Source organism: Eucyclogobius newberryi, unplaced genomic scaffold (genome assembly GCF_026437365.1).
Source record: "Eucyclogobius newberryi isolate DKJ021-1_F unplaced genomic scaffold, fEucNew1.0.hap1 SCAF_2, whole genome shotgun sequence".
Lineage (NCBI taxonomy): Eukaryota > Metazoa > Chordata > Actinopteri > Gobiiformes > Gobiidae > Eucyclogobius > Eucyclogobius newberryi.
The window spans coordinates 28,956,199-28,971,610 of NW_027315834.1; the positions used below are offsets into that span (position 1 = coordinate 28,956,199).

At 38.2% G+C, this 15,412-nt stretch overlaps 2 protein-coding genes across 2 annotated transcripts; both read left to right on the top strand.

Annotated features, from left to right (window-relative positions):
- Nucleotides 1–1,283: 1,283 nt before the first annotated feature.
- Nucleotides 1,284–3,646, top strand: mrpl42 (mitochondrial ribosomal protein L42). Its single transcript, XM_072453688.1, has 5 exons — nt 1,284–1,405; nt 2,533–2,593; nt 2,658–2,742; nt 3,217–3,380; nt 3,542–3,646. Exons 1-5 carry the CDS (start codon nt 1,327–1,329, stop codon nt 3,582–3,584), a joined length of 432 nt encoding a protein of 143 aa, XP_072309789.1. The 5' UTR covers nt 1,284–1,326; the 3' UTR covers nt 3,585–3,646.
- Nucleotides 3,647–4,418: 772 nt separating this feature from the next.
- Nucleotides 4,419–9,191, top strand: ube2nb (ubiquitin-conjugating enzyme E2Nb). The gene is made up of 4 exons (XM_072454927.1): nt 4,419–4,553; nt 5,660–5,906; nt 6,387–6,527; nt 7,607–9,191. The coding sequence occupies exons 1-4, from the start codon at nt 4,524–4,526 to the stop codon at nt 7,648–7,650; spliced, it is 462 nt and encodes a 153-aa protein (XP_072311028.1). The 5' UTR covers nt 4,419–4,523; the 3' UTR covers nt 7,651–9,191.
- The last annotated feature ends 6,221 nt before the right edge of the window (nt 9,192–15,412 follow it).

Here is a 15,412-nt window from a genome sequence, read left to right on the forward strand (position 1 = left end):
TCATAAAAACTGTAAAACTTCATGATAAAACTAGTGTGTGGAACAAGATAATTATACCATCGTACAATGATTTTTCAATTATTTTTTGTACATTCATGTATTATCAATCATGTTACTTTACAATAAGATATCATTAACCTTGTTGTTGTTGTTGTTTTATGGCGGTTGGCATCCGAGTGTTGTATATAAACTGCTCAATAAAATGAGTTATGAAAAAATGTTTATGCATGTGGTTACTATCAAAACATTCTATGCTGTATCTCTGAAGGAACTACTTGTTGTTTTATGGTGGTTGGCATCCGAGTGTTGCATTACCGTCAGACTTTATTCTTTAGACTTCCTTTTTCAGAGTCCGAGCGGCTTTATTCCAAGGTTAAAGGTGCCATAACATGCTTTTTTTCACGTTTCGTAGTCTATCCTAAGTGTATAATTGATAATGTTGTTGTTGTTGTTGTTTTATGGCGGTTGGCATCCAAGTGTTGCATTACCGCCAGACTTTATTCCTCAGACTTTGTCGTAGTCCTCAGACTCTGTCGTAGTCCGTAAAAGTACTCCTTCCATTGCTTTGGTGTTACAAAGCCCATGAGGTCATGATATGTCTTTGTGACTAGAATAGTTGTTGTTTCAGAGACCAACCGGCTTTATTCCAGGGAGACTCTTCTTCCTCTCCTTCTTTGACGTTCGGTGCTTCCACCGTACAGCTTTATTCTTTAGGCTTCATTCTATAGGCTTTAATATTTCCACTGATGTCGCTGCTTGGTAGCCGTGCGTCTACGAGACTGGGCGAGGACAGGAGACCACCCCCACCCCCATCTCGTCACTCTGATCACTCTGACTCCCCACAAGCAGACCCCCATCACTCCGACTCCCATTTAGCGCCTTTAGCCTGTTTTCTATATCTGCCCAATCAAGCTCCTTAATGTTGTTGTTGTTGTTTTATGGCGGTTGGCATCCAAGTGTTGCATTACCGCCAGACTTTATTCCTCAGACTTTGTTGTTTAAGGGTTGTGCAACACCCTTAACATAATAGCTTCTTCATCTTCCTCTCCTTTGATGTGCGGTGCTTCCACCGTACAGCTTTATTCTTTAAGCTTCATTCTTTAGGCTTTGAGAATTCCACTGATGTCGTTGCTTGGCAGCCGTGCATCTACTAGGCTGGGCGAGGACAGGAGACCGCCCCCACCTCCAGGAACTACTTTTATCCAATACATCCATGCTTTTATCATATAACGGCATTTGAACAATTGGTGCGCGGAACCACTAATGAATTGACTGCAATGCTACACCGGACTCATAACACTGATGCACAGCAGGAACTAGCCGAGCATGGCTTCAGGTCATTTATGCAGGCTTCACGGGCATTTAATGCGACTGTTTTGCGGCACTACAATACGGAATGCTCAAAGTAAGGTTATGGTTGTTGTCATATATAGGGTTGTTGGTTCATAAACGTAAAAAACGGAACAGCTTCTGCCCCTGTGACATCACTGCTGCGGCTAATGTCATGTAGCTAACTGTTAGCTCTGTGTAGAAGCAGTTGAGAATTGTGATGGAGCCGCTTCAAACCTCCAGTGATTTATCATTAAAAAAAAATATATATATATATATATATATATATGTGAACGTTATAATAGTTTGGTCATTGAGTTTTTAATTTACTATGAAATATTACTTTTCTGACTTTTTTTATACCAACTACATTTAACCCCGTTCCTTCTTTTAACACTTTGTAACATTTGTGGTTGTTTTTTTTTTCTACATGCCTGTATCTATGGAGATGATGGTACTGTGTTTAAAATGGTCCACAGTATGGCATTAAAATGATCTGTCAGATATTTATTCAGTTGAAGGTAGGTTCAGTAGATTTAATTACAAAGAAGAAGACGAAATAAACACTATAATGACCATCGTTCTGTGTGAGTTTCCTCTAACCAGATCTGACCTGTCACCTGGCCTGGCTGTTGGTGACCACAGAGATGCACAACCAATGAAATTTCCCCATGTGGGACAATAAAGGAATATCTTATCTTATCTTATCTTAAGTTTATTGCCATACTGTGGAACATGCAGGCCCATTTCCATGGAAACAAGCAGGTGGCAGACCATCTACAAGTAGAGATGTCAAGATTATTAGGTTTATCCATAATTGTGATTATTAAGGTCAGGTATAATTGAAGAATTGTAAAGAACCAAAAAATAATAATCAATATTTTCAAAGCATAATAAAGTAAAGTTCAATATATATATATATAGGCCAAAAATGTTTTTTTAGCTGGCAGTTTTGCAACATTTAACTTTATTTTGTCTTTCAGAAAGTTCAATTTTGTAAAGCCAGTTACAAACTTGAGGAACAGTAACATGTTAGACCAGGGGAATGAAAGAGGCTGTTGTTGGTTAAAGTCTCAGTAATCGTGAATAATCGTTAAATTGCAATGTTTTTCCTACAATAATCTTAACACTCGTGATTCATATCGTGACCTCCTTTGTGAAGTGCATCTTTAGTGACGCTGGCGTGTTTGTGCTTGCCCGCAGCGTGTCTGGTGGCGGTTCAACAGAAGCATACCCGCCCCCCGCTCGATGACCCAGATTACTGGTATGTCATTTAATACGAGCTTGTTTGAGCGACTGAATCTAATATTTGTCGTTTATGGTTTCAGTAACGTGCAAGTTGGTGTCACTACGAATGGAATGACTGTAGTGTGTTACCATCCCACAGCTGACGTTCCTTATGAGCTCACTCAGGTATGAAAGCCAGTTTACAGCGATGTCTTCTAACGTTAGGAACCTGAGTTATGATGACTAATAATTAGATGAATATATATTTTTCAATCAAGACAAAAAGAAACAGCACCATAGTGTGAGCGGAGCTTCTTTTCACTGACATTCTGCGCCTGCTTGTTTTTTAGTTTGTTTACATCTTATTTAGTTATTTGTTTTAAGCCTATAAGTTAAAAAACATATTTCTTTAAACAAATTAGCTTCTTGAAATGTACTACCATTTCCATAAGGGTCTAAAATTAATTATTTTCCTTGTTAGTCTGGGATCAGTCCCAGTCTCGCCCTGGTTTGATAATATTTAGAAAGTCATAGGAGGACGAGCTTCACTGATTTACAACTGACTATTCTGTCATGATGTGAAAGGTGTTTTGTTGACCTGTTCATGTATCTCTTTTGGTACATCACTATAGTTTTAATTTGTGATTGCACCCTCTGTAGGCCATTGAACGTCCAGACCCTGTGAGCGATGTTCCTGAGACACACGATCAGGTTCTTAAAGCCCATCTGAGCAAAGACGTGCTGAGGGAAAACAAGGGTCCGTCCATAGAGGAGCTGAGCAAGATGTTTTTCACCACTAAACACCGCTGGTATCCAGTGGGACTGTAAGTACAAGTTAATGTGATTTATACAGTCTTTATGTTATGCCAGACTTCACCAATCAATTTTTCCTGATTTTGTATATTTATTTTCTCATAGATAATTTGCCATTTTCAATAATGAATAACTAAAGAAATATGATGTTTATTTTTGTTCTTTATTACAGGTATCGCACAAGACGCAGAAAGACGGGTCTAAAGGACAGATAGAAGCTGGGCATAAATATATAATCTTGACTTTGTTTCTATGTAATAAACTGTTAAATACACAATTGTCTCTTTAGTAAAGTAATTAATGATGCAACATTACAAGACTTATGCCTTGTGGAGACAACCAAAGTCTCACCTACAAATACAGCTTGTAAAATAAAAGGTCAATCATCATTGTTTTAAATATCATACTGCTTTTTGATACAGTACCAGTGTGCTGTTCTCACTGGGATTGTGACTATATGCGGCAGGTTTTTATACACTTCTCCTGCTACCTTTTACAGATGATACTTTAATTAAAATGTGTATATTACATGCAAGTTTAACCATGCATTCATTCATGTTAAATATACACCTTGGTATGAATTATTGCAATGCACTGTAAATGTGATTGACAGATTGTATTATCCACTCAAATTATGGTAAAGAGATGTAACGTTATAAAGGTTAAATTACTTAATTGTTCCTGTTCCTGAGTAATCTAATGACTTTTGACCCATCCTTAAATGATGCAGGGCAATGCCTGACACATTCCACACAGAAATCAACCTAGCAAGGACCTTCTGGTTATGTGACTTTGTCACAAACTAGTGCAGCTAGCATCAGCTAACGTTAAAATAATTAAATTGTTCAAATAAATATTATAGGTCTACATTAAAAGCGAAAGAAATAGACAAATAAGAATCCAGGTTAACTAACCTCTTTGGTTTTCATTGCTTTGTTACTGTTGGAATGATAAATTCCAAAGTGTTTATATTGTTGTCATTCATTTTGCAAAATAGAAAATAGGGTTTTCTGTAAAATAACCGTTTACACCATAGATCCATGGTTTACACTACGTCATCTGAAGCGACCGGAAGTGAGTGCTCCGGCCCCGCCCACGCAGCTCAGTCCGAATCGAGAGAAGTCCACGGCTAAAAATACAACAGCTAACACAAGATGAGCGGTCTGTCTCGTAGGATTGTAAAGGTACACGCAACTGCACGACACATGGAGTGACGATTTACAATATGTACACGCACAGTGCACTACGCTTCATTATAATGCAGGCATAAAGTGAGAAAAAATAGTCACGGAGCATTGGCAGTGTTAGCCGATGCTTATCATGCTAGTTATCACGCTAGCGCGATTTGGCAAGTGTTAGGTTTGCTTTTTCCTCTTAAACCATTTGGATCGGTCTTTTCGTTGTAGTTCTAGTAAACCAGCTTCATAATATTTGTGACAGTGGCTCTGTCGGGGGTCGTGTAGTTTGTGTTGGCGTGTGTGCAAATCGGGATATGAATGGGTGCGCTAGGCTAAAGCTAACGACGGCGAGGTGGCTATGCTTCCTCAGCCTCATGTTTGTAGAAATGTAAACGGCTCTCAAGTATCTATCTGTTTATGTTTATTTTCGTGCATCTTAAGGCGCTGTCGTATTCCACAAAAGTAAAACTTGATCATGTATATACTCCAGCCCCGTGTCCGCCCCTCCTTCATTGTCAGAGGGCCTTTGCTTCACACCAGCAGCTGCTTGTTAGGTTCAACCAGAACGAAGAGTATCTGTTCATGTTTTCATGTTTAGGTGTTTCCTTTTCCTGTCATCGTGTGGAGTGGACGTTGTTAAATGTTCTTCATGGGTTTAATTGTTCGCGGCACCTTTTTCCAGTCAAAGCCAAGTCGCACTTCCTTCTTTCATTTTCAGTAGTTCTCTTATTATGTAGGTGTAAGTACATCTGTCAGATACTTTACCTGAGAGTAAATCTTATACCTTTTATATAATATAATACAGTATACAAGTAAATATATAGTAATACGGTTACCTTTAACTTTAATTAATTTAGCTAGTTCTAATTCTCCACAATAATATCACATATGTGCATGTTTTGTGCAGAATCACTCTTATGTGAATGTTGGTTGAAAAACATTGCACTTATTTTGTCAGTATGGGCTCTGTCAATGTGTTTTCTGGACCATAGTGACACTGGTTCTAGCCTTTCATCTTGGAACCCATGGACAGTTTTTGGCATTTAGGAACTACACATAGTAGTATTATTTTAGATGTAATTCGCCGTATGTTTGTATTTTGTTGTATTTAGGAAACACACCGGTTGGTGCAGGAGCCTGTTCCCGGGATCTCGGCTCTTCCAGATGAAAGCAATGCGCGTTACTTCCATGTGGTCATCGCGGGCCCTGCAGACTCTCCCTTTGAAGGAGGGACATTTAAACTTGAACTGTTTCTTCCAGAAGAGTATCCCATGGCAGCTCCCAAAGTGCGATTTATGACCAAAATCTACCACCCCAACGTCGACAAACTGGGAAGAATATGTTTAGACATTTTGAAAGGTGAATATTTAATGTATTTCATTTTCATAAATGTAATATCACAGCAGCACCATAAACCTATGACCTTTTGTTTTTTTATGTTAAACTACTGGCTAAAGACTCAACTCTTTCAACACATGAAAATTATTGTGTTGTCAATCAATGGTTTCCATTTCAATCATGTTTGTGCTTCTTATTTAACTTCAATTTGGATGTTTTCAGCATTCAGAATCAAGCAACCAACACACATAAAAAATAACAAACCAATCAATTATTGTGTGAACGCATTGAATATTCTAAACATTTAATTGAATTTGGAGTTTTTTTGTTTTGATTTTTAATCCATGTAAAATTATGCAATCCAAACATTAGGATTTATTTTTATTTAACCATTTCCCCCCTAATTTTTATCAGCAAAATCTCTTGCTCTCTATTGTTTGAACACTCCATAGAACTGAATATTATTATTGATTACGTTGTTTTTCTTTGTCTGTCTTATAGATAAGTGGTCCCCAGCTCTTCAGATCCGTACAGTGTTGCTATCTATCCAGGCTTTGTTAAGTGCTCCCAACCCAGACGACCCTCTGGCAAATGACGTCGCAGAAGAGTGGAAAAAAAATGAAACTCGTGCCATTGAGACAGGTACAACTCACGCATTGCCCTCGAGAAATCTGAATTGAAATGTGATCGATTCCAATTTGATTTATGACTAAGACTAACATTTTAGAACTTTGAGTAGTCACAATGGGAGAATAAATTGAACTAACAAAGGTCTCGGTGCTACTTAACACAGGGGGTCATCAGGTTGGGTCACTGTATAGAAATGTCCAGTGTCACAGTTCTGTTCTATCAACACATTCGGTAACATTTAAATAACCCAGTAACTTTTTAATTTTTAGATTTTTTAAAAGAATTGTGTGCGGTTTTGTGGGTTTAATTAAATCCCCCAAATTAGGCGTGGCCACTTTTTATCACTAAACAAAGGGTGTTTTTTAAGTAGTGTAATAGATAATGGTCACATGTGGATCACAAGCGTCATTATTTAATGACACATAAAGCCAAAAGTGATTTTTAGAGCATTTCATGTTTTTTTTATTTTTAATTTGTGGGTTTATCAACGTAAAACCAGCTATGACTAAAACCCATCTCTGTCAGAATCTTTTCTTATATTTGCATAATGTACCAAAATGACAACACGGTGCACATGGAGGCACACGTGGGTATCAAACAAACACAGCAAAGTCGGTCCAATCGAAACACCAGCATCAAATGATTCGATATTATTTAGAGAATCGTCCTGTCCCCAGCGTTTCTGAGAGTTTTCACCGATTGGTTAAATCACTTTATTTCTGAGCTCATGACTAATACGACGTGTTGGTTGGAAACTTATTGCGACTCATAACATAACAATATATGATACTATTACCAAAACGGCATATCGTCGCTGGGATCACAACATCATGATTCTGTTTTTACCGTCATATTGCCCCGAACCTTTCCATAACTCTAATAATCTCACAAGGTTCATATCTCGTACACCTGTAGTTCCCCAAATGTGTATCTCTAGGTGTCTATCTTGTCTTCATTTGGATGTCCCAGTCCAGCTAGTCTAGAGAACACATAAAACAAATGTACAAAGTTGCATTGTATTCTTTTATTTTCTCCAACAACGATCTTATTCATGCACTAATTAAAATTCCTTCTTCTTTCTTTTTCTGCAGCTCGAACATGGACCAGGCTTTATGCGGGCAAGAACGAAGTATAAGAGGGATCGGGATTAGGCGTTTGAATGTGATCCACACAATGTACTCCTATTCTGTCTACATTTGCATTTAACGGACACAAAAAAAATATAAAGTTATCTACTCCAATTCTATTTGAAAGAAAGAAATGTTGAGATATACTGCTGCAGACCTATGGGTGACTTACTTTCCTCTATCTAAGACGCGTTATATGTGTGATAGTCTTTTTTTTTTTTTTTTTTTTTTTTTTTTTCCCTTCTTGTGTTGCTATTTAAATGCATGGACACAAAATGGCACTCAGCCCTCAACAGCCATTCGATATGTCCTGGAGTCGGGACATACTGGTACGTTTTAAAAGTTACAAACGTGACATTTCTGTTCAGCGCTTCCATTTACAGGCAACAGGCGACGGCGTCAAACTGTTCTTCTTCCCAAGATCACAAGTAATCAACAACGCATGAAAGGCAACTATTGGTGATGAAGCGTCGTCTCATGTAAATAGACGAATAATAGTTAATTTGGGAGGACTTATGAATTGGCAATTTTGAGATTTACTGTAGTTTGTAGTATAAATGGCTGTATGGCCTTGTTTGATAGGACCCAAAACCTAAAAAAACTTGTACTCTTCAGAAATAAATTTGGGCCTAATCTTGTTGAGTTCACGTTGAAACAGCCATTAGATAAACGTTGCGTTTTCTATTACATTTGTCATCATCGATTGAACCGATCAGGGAGTTTTCACATGACGCGTTACATCGCAAGTGTAGAAATGTGTAGAAAGAGCACTGTTATTGTCATGGTTAATGCCATTCAAGTCTAAATCACACGGATGCAGCAGACGTTTAAAAAAAAAAAAGTGTTGGAAATATCCTTTTAAAAAACAAAAAAAACACTTGTTTTTCTTTGTATGATTGTCTGTACATCTCTGTTGCCTGTTTTATTTTCGGTGATCATTAAACCGTAACCAAACTGATATCAACTAATTTAATTCATGCTGCTCATGGAAGTGGTCTTTTCTTTGAGAACCCGTTGTGTTTAAAAATAGTTTCTCACTTCTGCTCTTTAGTCGTTCAATCAAACATATTGGCGTAGCAATGTAATCTGTATAGTAACCCATTGGAAATAAAGCGCCTTAATCGTCATTTGGCTGTTACAAAACTAACATTAACTTTTCATTTCTCTAACATGTGATGGAGCTGTAACCTTAACTGTAATGTTATTTTTTACTTTGTTTTAGACTTTCTCTTATATTGAATTATCGCAGGCCATGTTGTCTTGCCCCTAACCAGGAATAATTACCTACTTATATCCACTGCTTTACTCGTGTCTGGACTAAGAAGCATGTTTAAAACGGATTTAATTTATTGTTTGCCAGAGGGGAATTTGCTGTACTGGATACAATGAGAAGCACTCCATAGATTTCACAAATATCTAGATCAGACGTATTGAACGGTCAAAATTTAGAAGAATAATGTCCTGTGTAAAAGGAAAAGCAGTGATAACGTTTGAATACATGGCTCTTCAAGTACTCTGTAAATAAAGTGAGTTGACTAAGTAAACAAGAGCTCCTTTCTTCAATTAATGACTCCTGCTGTAAAGACTTTTTGCTTCTTGCATGAATAGTACCGTATTTTCCGCACTATAAGGTGCATTAAGCAAAATAAAATGTGTACCACACAAAATCGCTTTGAAGTCCGTAAACAACCAGAATTAATCCACATATAATGTAAGGATTATAAGGCGCACTGTTGTTTTTTGAGAAAATTAAAGGCTTTTAGGTGCGCCTTATAGTGCGGAAAATACGGTATAAAATAGGGGTGTCCAAATGTGTTTCATCAATGGCCACAGACTGAAACACAAAGCGGAGTGTCACAGCACACAGGTCAAAAAGGCATGAATCACTCAGAAAAGCTGCGTTTGTCAGAAAAGGGAACGTTGATTCAGTCGCATACCAAAATTGTGTTTAAACTTGTAAAATAAAAATATTTCTGTGGACTAATTCACCAGGACGCATGTTTGACACCGGAGGGTATGACGTAATGATACCAAGTTTTGTGATGTTGAAAATGCAACGTGGTCTTTCACAGAATCACATACAACTGAATGGTTTCCTTTTATTGGCACGATAAAAATATATTTAGGAAGATAAGATAAGCTGGCCCTGCGGCGAGTTGGCCACTGTCCAGGATGTACCCCGCCTAAGGCCCGAAGTCACTGGGATAGGCTCCAGTCACCCGCGACCCCGAAAGGGAACAAGCGATAGAAAATGGATGGAAGATAAGATAAGCCATTATTAGTCCACACATGGGGAAATTTCGGTGTTGCATCGAAAGTAGGTACAGAAGTAAAAGAACAGATAACATAGAAAGCTTTAAAAAAAAAAAAAACTCTTAATAGAAAAGCTCTTATAAACAAAACTCTTATCGACAAAACCTCTCATTCTTAATAAGAAGTAAAAAAAAATAATAATAATAATAATAGTAGTAAAAGTGTTAGTTATATTGTCTTCAACATGAAAATACTGTGGTACAATTAAAGGAAAATATGTTTAGCTGCATATTGGACATTGTGAAAATAATATTTATATGTAATTGACGACAGGTTTTTCATAGAAATGTCAAGAAATGTACTACAAATGAACACCAGAGGGAGTCATTTAGTCACAGAAAAACACAATACAAATATCACAAAGGCTATTAACCTATTGACAAGTACAATATGACACGATTTTATATGTGTCAATATATGTTGTTATATTGTTGTTATAAGTGCCTATTGGACCTTTGCTTTTGGCTTTATATGTCTGTCCTCAAACATAAGAAGAAGAAACATAAAAAATCAATCCAGACTTTTTCATTCTTTATTTTACTGTTTTTTCTCGGCTATATTAACAAATAATGCTTGTCCAGCTGTCAGCCGAGGCCCCAGGATGGTTTGAGATGATTTCACAGTGTCGTCTGCTCTGATGCAGGCTGCGTTTATATGGCAACAGTGACTCATCCTATTCTCAGAGAAATATTGCAGGAAACAGTTCACCTCCGTATCTGAAATTTCTGGCAAAACATTAACTCGAAGGCTGTAGTCTTCCAGGAGGCGTTGGTGTTGATGCAAATCTAAAGAAATGTAATTCTAGGCTTCATTTGATTTAAAAACTATGAGAAATTGTGCAGCTGACGGATCATGTGTGACTGTATCAGAGGAAAGGGCAATGTAGACTGGGTAAACTGTCCCCAGGGTGCACCGAGAGCTTCATTAATTTTAAAATGCTTTGAAGAATATGTAACTTTATGATACCGTATTTTCTGGACTATAAGTGCGTATTTTCCGGACAAAAAAATGCATAATAGAGAAGAAAAAAACACGATGGCAAGTGTGAAAATGACAAATAATATCACATATAAGTCGCTCTGGAATGTAAGTATCAGTATTAGTATATAAGTAAATGTATAAGTATAAGTCACACCCCGGCCCAAACTATAAAAAAATGGTGCAACTTATAGTCTGGAGAATACGGTAGTTAGAATCAGCTCATCTTGACACATGGACAGCAAAAGAAAACAAGAGACCAAAAATATTAGCCACAAGCCAATGAATTTTGCCTCCAAAGAGTGGAATTATGCAATAATGTTGTATACGTCACCAAATAGTCGAAAATGCCCAAAAGTTACCGTCATTAAACATCTACAAAACGGTGTGAAGGATTCCAATATGTTTGAATAAAGTTTGGTAACATGGCATTAACTTAACCCTAAGCCTTCTACGCACATGACACTCTGTATTTATCAATGACTCAAGTGGACAGACTCAGCGCTTGTGTGAAGGATATAAAAACCCGGATGACACTTCACTATCACTTACCCTGAAACGAGGTCATGGTACTAGACCCTGTACGTCAGTGTCAAACAATGTAAAAGAGCGCATATAAATCAGGTCTGTTTTCATCTGCGTAATAGTTAAATTAGTTTATTTATTTCAGACTGGGCTAGTGCACATTATACATTAACATGACCAGGAGAGATGCATTGTACCAGGTTCATGTCACACCACACTTTGGCTCTACTCATTTCATGATAAATTTGATAAGTGGAATATGACTTGGTGTTGATTTGCTCTCAGCTCTTGTGTCTCCAGTCTCCAGTGGGATGTGTCCAGGCAGCCTACAGACCAGTCGGCCGCTCTGTGGGAGGAACTGGGGGGCACTGGGGACTCCACACCATCACAGCAGTGCCAGCTGCTAACAGCACGCCCCAGAGCCAGCTCAGCCCGGGCATTTCCTAGACCCCTGGAAAAACCTGGATAACACCCACATTTGATTACTCCGCCCTCCTGTTCAACAAGACCCCTTTAACAAATGTTTTAAAAACTCTTGTAATAAATCTAAACTAAGCTGCTGTCGTCTCATGTTCTCTTGGTGATCCTTATACATGCTGCAAAGCTCCTGTCCATGTTAAAGAGGCCGACACGTCTCTTCTTTAAGATCAGGCTCAAAATGTTCCTCTTTGAAATTAATTATGGTCTTATGGCCTGTTAGGAACAGAAATACTGTAAGACCCACAGTTTTAACTGCGCTGCCCTTGGAGCACCCCTGCAGGGGGAAGTGTGGCAGCTCGAGCTCTATCCTCTGCTTCTTCCTACTTACCCCAGCAACAATATTTAATACTTTAGTTCACTTATTGTCTGTTTATTGCTGTTGTCATGTTCTCCTTTTCCACCCCCTTGGGGAGTGGTGCTGATTCAGACACTGCTGCTCGACCTCGACCTGTGGACCAAGAGGCTCCTCATCCACCTGGATGAACTCTCTCTACACTAGATGAGCCACCCTCTCTCCAGAGAGAAACTGCTGTTGTGATTTAGGGTGTTACGAAAATAAACTGCATTGAAAACTACTGTAGAGAGATGTAGTCATGTTCCATTCACTGGCATTAGCTGTTCTTCCATTTTCCATTGTCTGGACATGGACAAATGCCAGTCTAGTAATACTGCACCATAACCATGGATGTTTTATACATAACCCAATAAGAAGAACCTGTTTTTAAAGACAAAGCAGAGCTCATTTGCCTGGAGTGGTTTAGTACCAGACATGGCTGTGGTTAATCCGCCGCATTTACAATCTGTTGACACAGGTACAAATGTAAGTTAATGGATAATAGTCTGTCACACATTTTAAGAGCTATTTATAGCAGCAGGGTCATCCACGAGTCTGAAACAATCAAATGTGAATCATTATCTGTATAACAATGTTCTACATGCAAAGAATCCACACCAGAGATTGAAGAAGGAAGCTTTTACATTCTTCTGTTGAGGGAATGCACAACGTGAAGAGGTATTACATGTGGTATTGTAGTAGTAGAAGTACGGTAGTAGTAGGAGTAGGAGTAGTAGAAGGAGGTGTAGTATTAGGAGTAGTAGTAGTAGTAGTTGTTGTAGTAGAAGTAGTAGTTAGTTGTAGTAGTAGTAGTAGTAGTAGTAGCAGTAGTAGTAGTAGTTGTTGTAGTAGTAATAGTAGTAGTAGTAGTAGTAGTAGTAGTAGTAGTAGTAGTTGTTGTAGTAGTAATAGTAGTAGTAGTAGTAATAGTAGTAGTAGTAGTAGTAGTAGTAGTAGTAGTAGTAGTTGTAGTAGTAATAGTAGTAGTAGGAGTAGTAGTTGTAGTTGTAGTAGTAGCAGTAGTAGTAGTTATTGTAGTAGTAGTAGTAGTAGTAGTAGTAGTAGTAGTAGTAGTAGTAGTAGTAGTAGTAGTAGTTGTTGTAGTAGTAATAGTAGTAGTAGTTGTAGTAGTAGCAGTAGTAGTAGTAGAAGAAGTAGTAGTAGTAGTAGTAGTAGTAGTAGTAGTAGTAGTAGTAGTAGAAGAAGAAGTAGTAGAAGAACTAGTAGTAGTAGTAGTAGTAGTTGTTGTTGTAGTAGAAGTAGTAGTTAGTTGTAGTAGTAGTAGTAGTAGTAGTAGTAGTTGTTGTAGTAGTAGCAGTAGTAGTAGTAGAAGAAGTACTAGTAGTAGTAGTAGTAGTGGTAGTAGTTGTTGTAGTAGTAGTAGTAATTGTTGTAGTGGTAGTAGTAGTTGTTGTAGCGGTAGTAGTAGTTGTTGTAGTAGTAGTAGTAGTTGTTGTAGTGGTAGTAGTAGTAGTAGTTGTTGTAGTGGTAGTAGTAGTAGTTGTTGTTGTAGTTGTAGTAGTAGTTGTTGTAGTGGTAGTAGTAGTTGTTGTAGTAGTAGTAGTAGTTGTTGTAGTGGTAGTAGTAGTAGTAGTTGTTGTAGTGGTAGTAGTAATTGTTGTAGTGGTAGTAGTAGTAGTAGTTGTAGTAGTAGTAGTTGTTGTAGTGGTAGTAGTAGTAGTAGTAGTAGTAGTAGTAGTAATAGTAGCAGTAGTAGTAGTAGTAGTAGTAGTAGTAGTAGTAGTAGTAATAGTAGCAGTAGTAGCTGTAGTAGTAGTAGTAGTAGTAGTAGCAGCATCAAATGGAAGTGGCCTTGATACGGCCAAAGTGCAGTGACATGATTATTACAAAGTTTGGTGGGATAGAATACATGTGGTAAATATGTAACATATATTAGTTAAGTGGCTATATTTCATAAAAAAAATTGAGGAAGAAAATGTACAGGAAGTTGAGCTGAATTCCAAAACCTGAATCCCTCTGAGCGTCATTCCATCTGAACTGAACAGTTTACGCACAACTGACACGTATAACATATTTGTATTGTTATGTACTATTGCTCCTTAAAGCATAATTATTGTGTTATTTCTATGGACTTTGCCCCTTGTTTACAATATGGTTGCTCGGTAACAGGAAGTACGGTAACCAGGAAGTATAACGATAAACCAAAATTGTCAAACTGGGGATTTGTGAAAATATGTAGTAAAATCTTAGAATAAGTGAGGTGTGCCGTCTCATTTGTCATTTGCACTTTAATGAACAACAACAAAACTCTCACCCAAAACAACACATTTTACACATTTTATCAGATTATTTACCTTTGACATGTAGAGCATTTAAAACCTACAAACTACAGGATTTCAAGCTTATAACTAGCTCTGAACACGATCATTTTGCATTACAAGATAACCCTCCAGTGCCTTGAACAAAATCCCCAATCGTTCATCTCTCATCTTGTATATTTGTCATCTGCATTTACATATTTCCTTTCCCCACTCTGGACGACGTCCAAGCTTTACATTCCCACAGATAAAGCCCTGCGCCCTAAAGATAGCGCTGTCAGTGACAGCGTGGATCGTCTCTCCTGCTGTGAATGATGGCTGACTGCAGGTGAGCACATCTCTCTCTCCAGGTCCTGAACCCAGAGGTGGTACATTCCATGTAGGGGCTTGTCCTCTCATGATGGTCCCTCCAGCACCTCATCATCTTCTGTTCCCCAGGGTCTGAGACATTCACTGAGCATGTCATCTGTAGGAGCCTTGTCCTTGATGTACTTATGGACGTTTCGTCCTGGATAGTGGCTCTCACTAGTTCTTGGCCTCCTTCCTTACGGCTAGTGTACAGTCTCAGCGTGCTGGATTTGGGATAAAACCCTCCATGCACCGAGAAGAGCTTCTGTATCTTAACATCTGTGGTCTGTCTCTCTTCCTTTGGCCACCTTTTTATTCCTGCAGGGTCTGATCCCTGGCAGGGCGTAGCTGTTTATTGCCCAGAACCTGTTCTTGCCATTGAGCTGGCTTCTTAGGACTTGCCTTATTCGTTGAAGATATGAAAACAAGCAGAGCCTCTACCAGAAAAAGTTCTGTAGTGCACCTAAACTAAGTTCTGTTCCTTTCTCCTTCTCCATCTGTTGTTTATAGAAG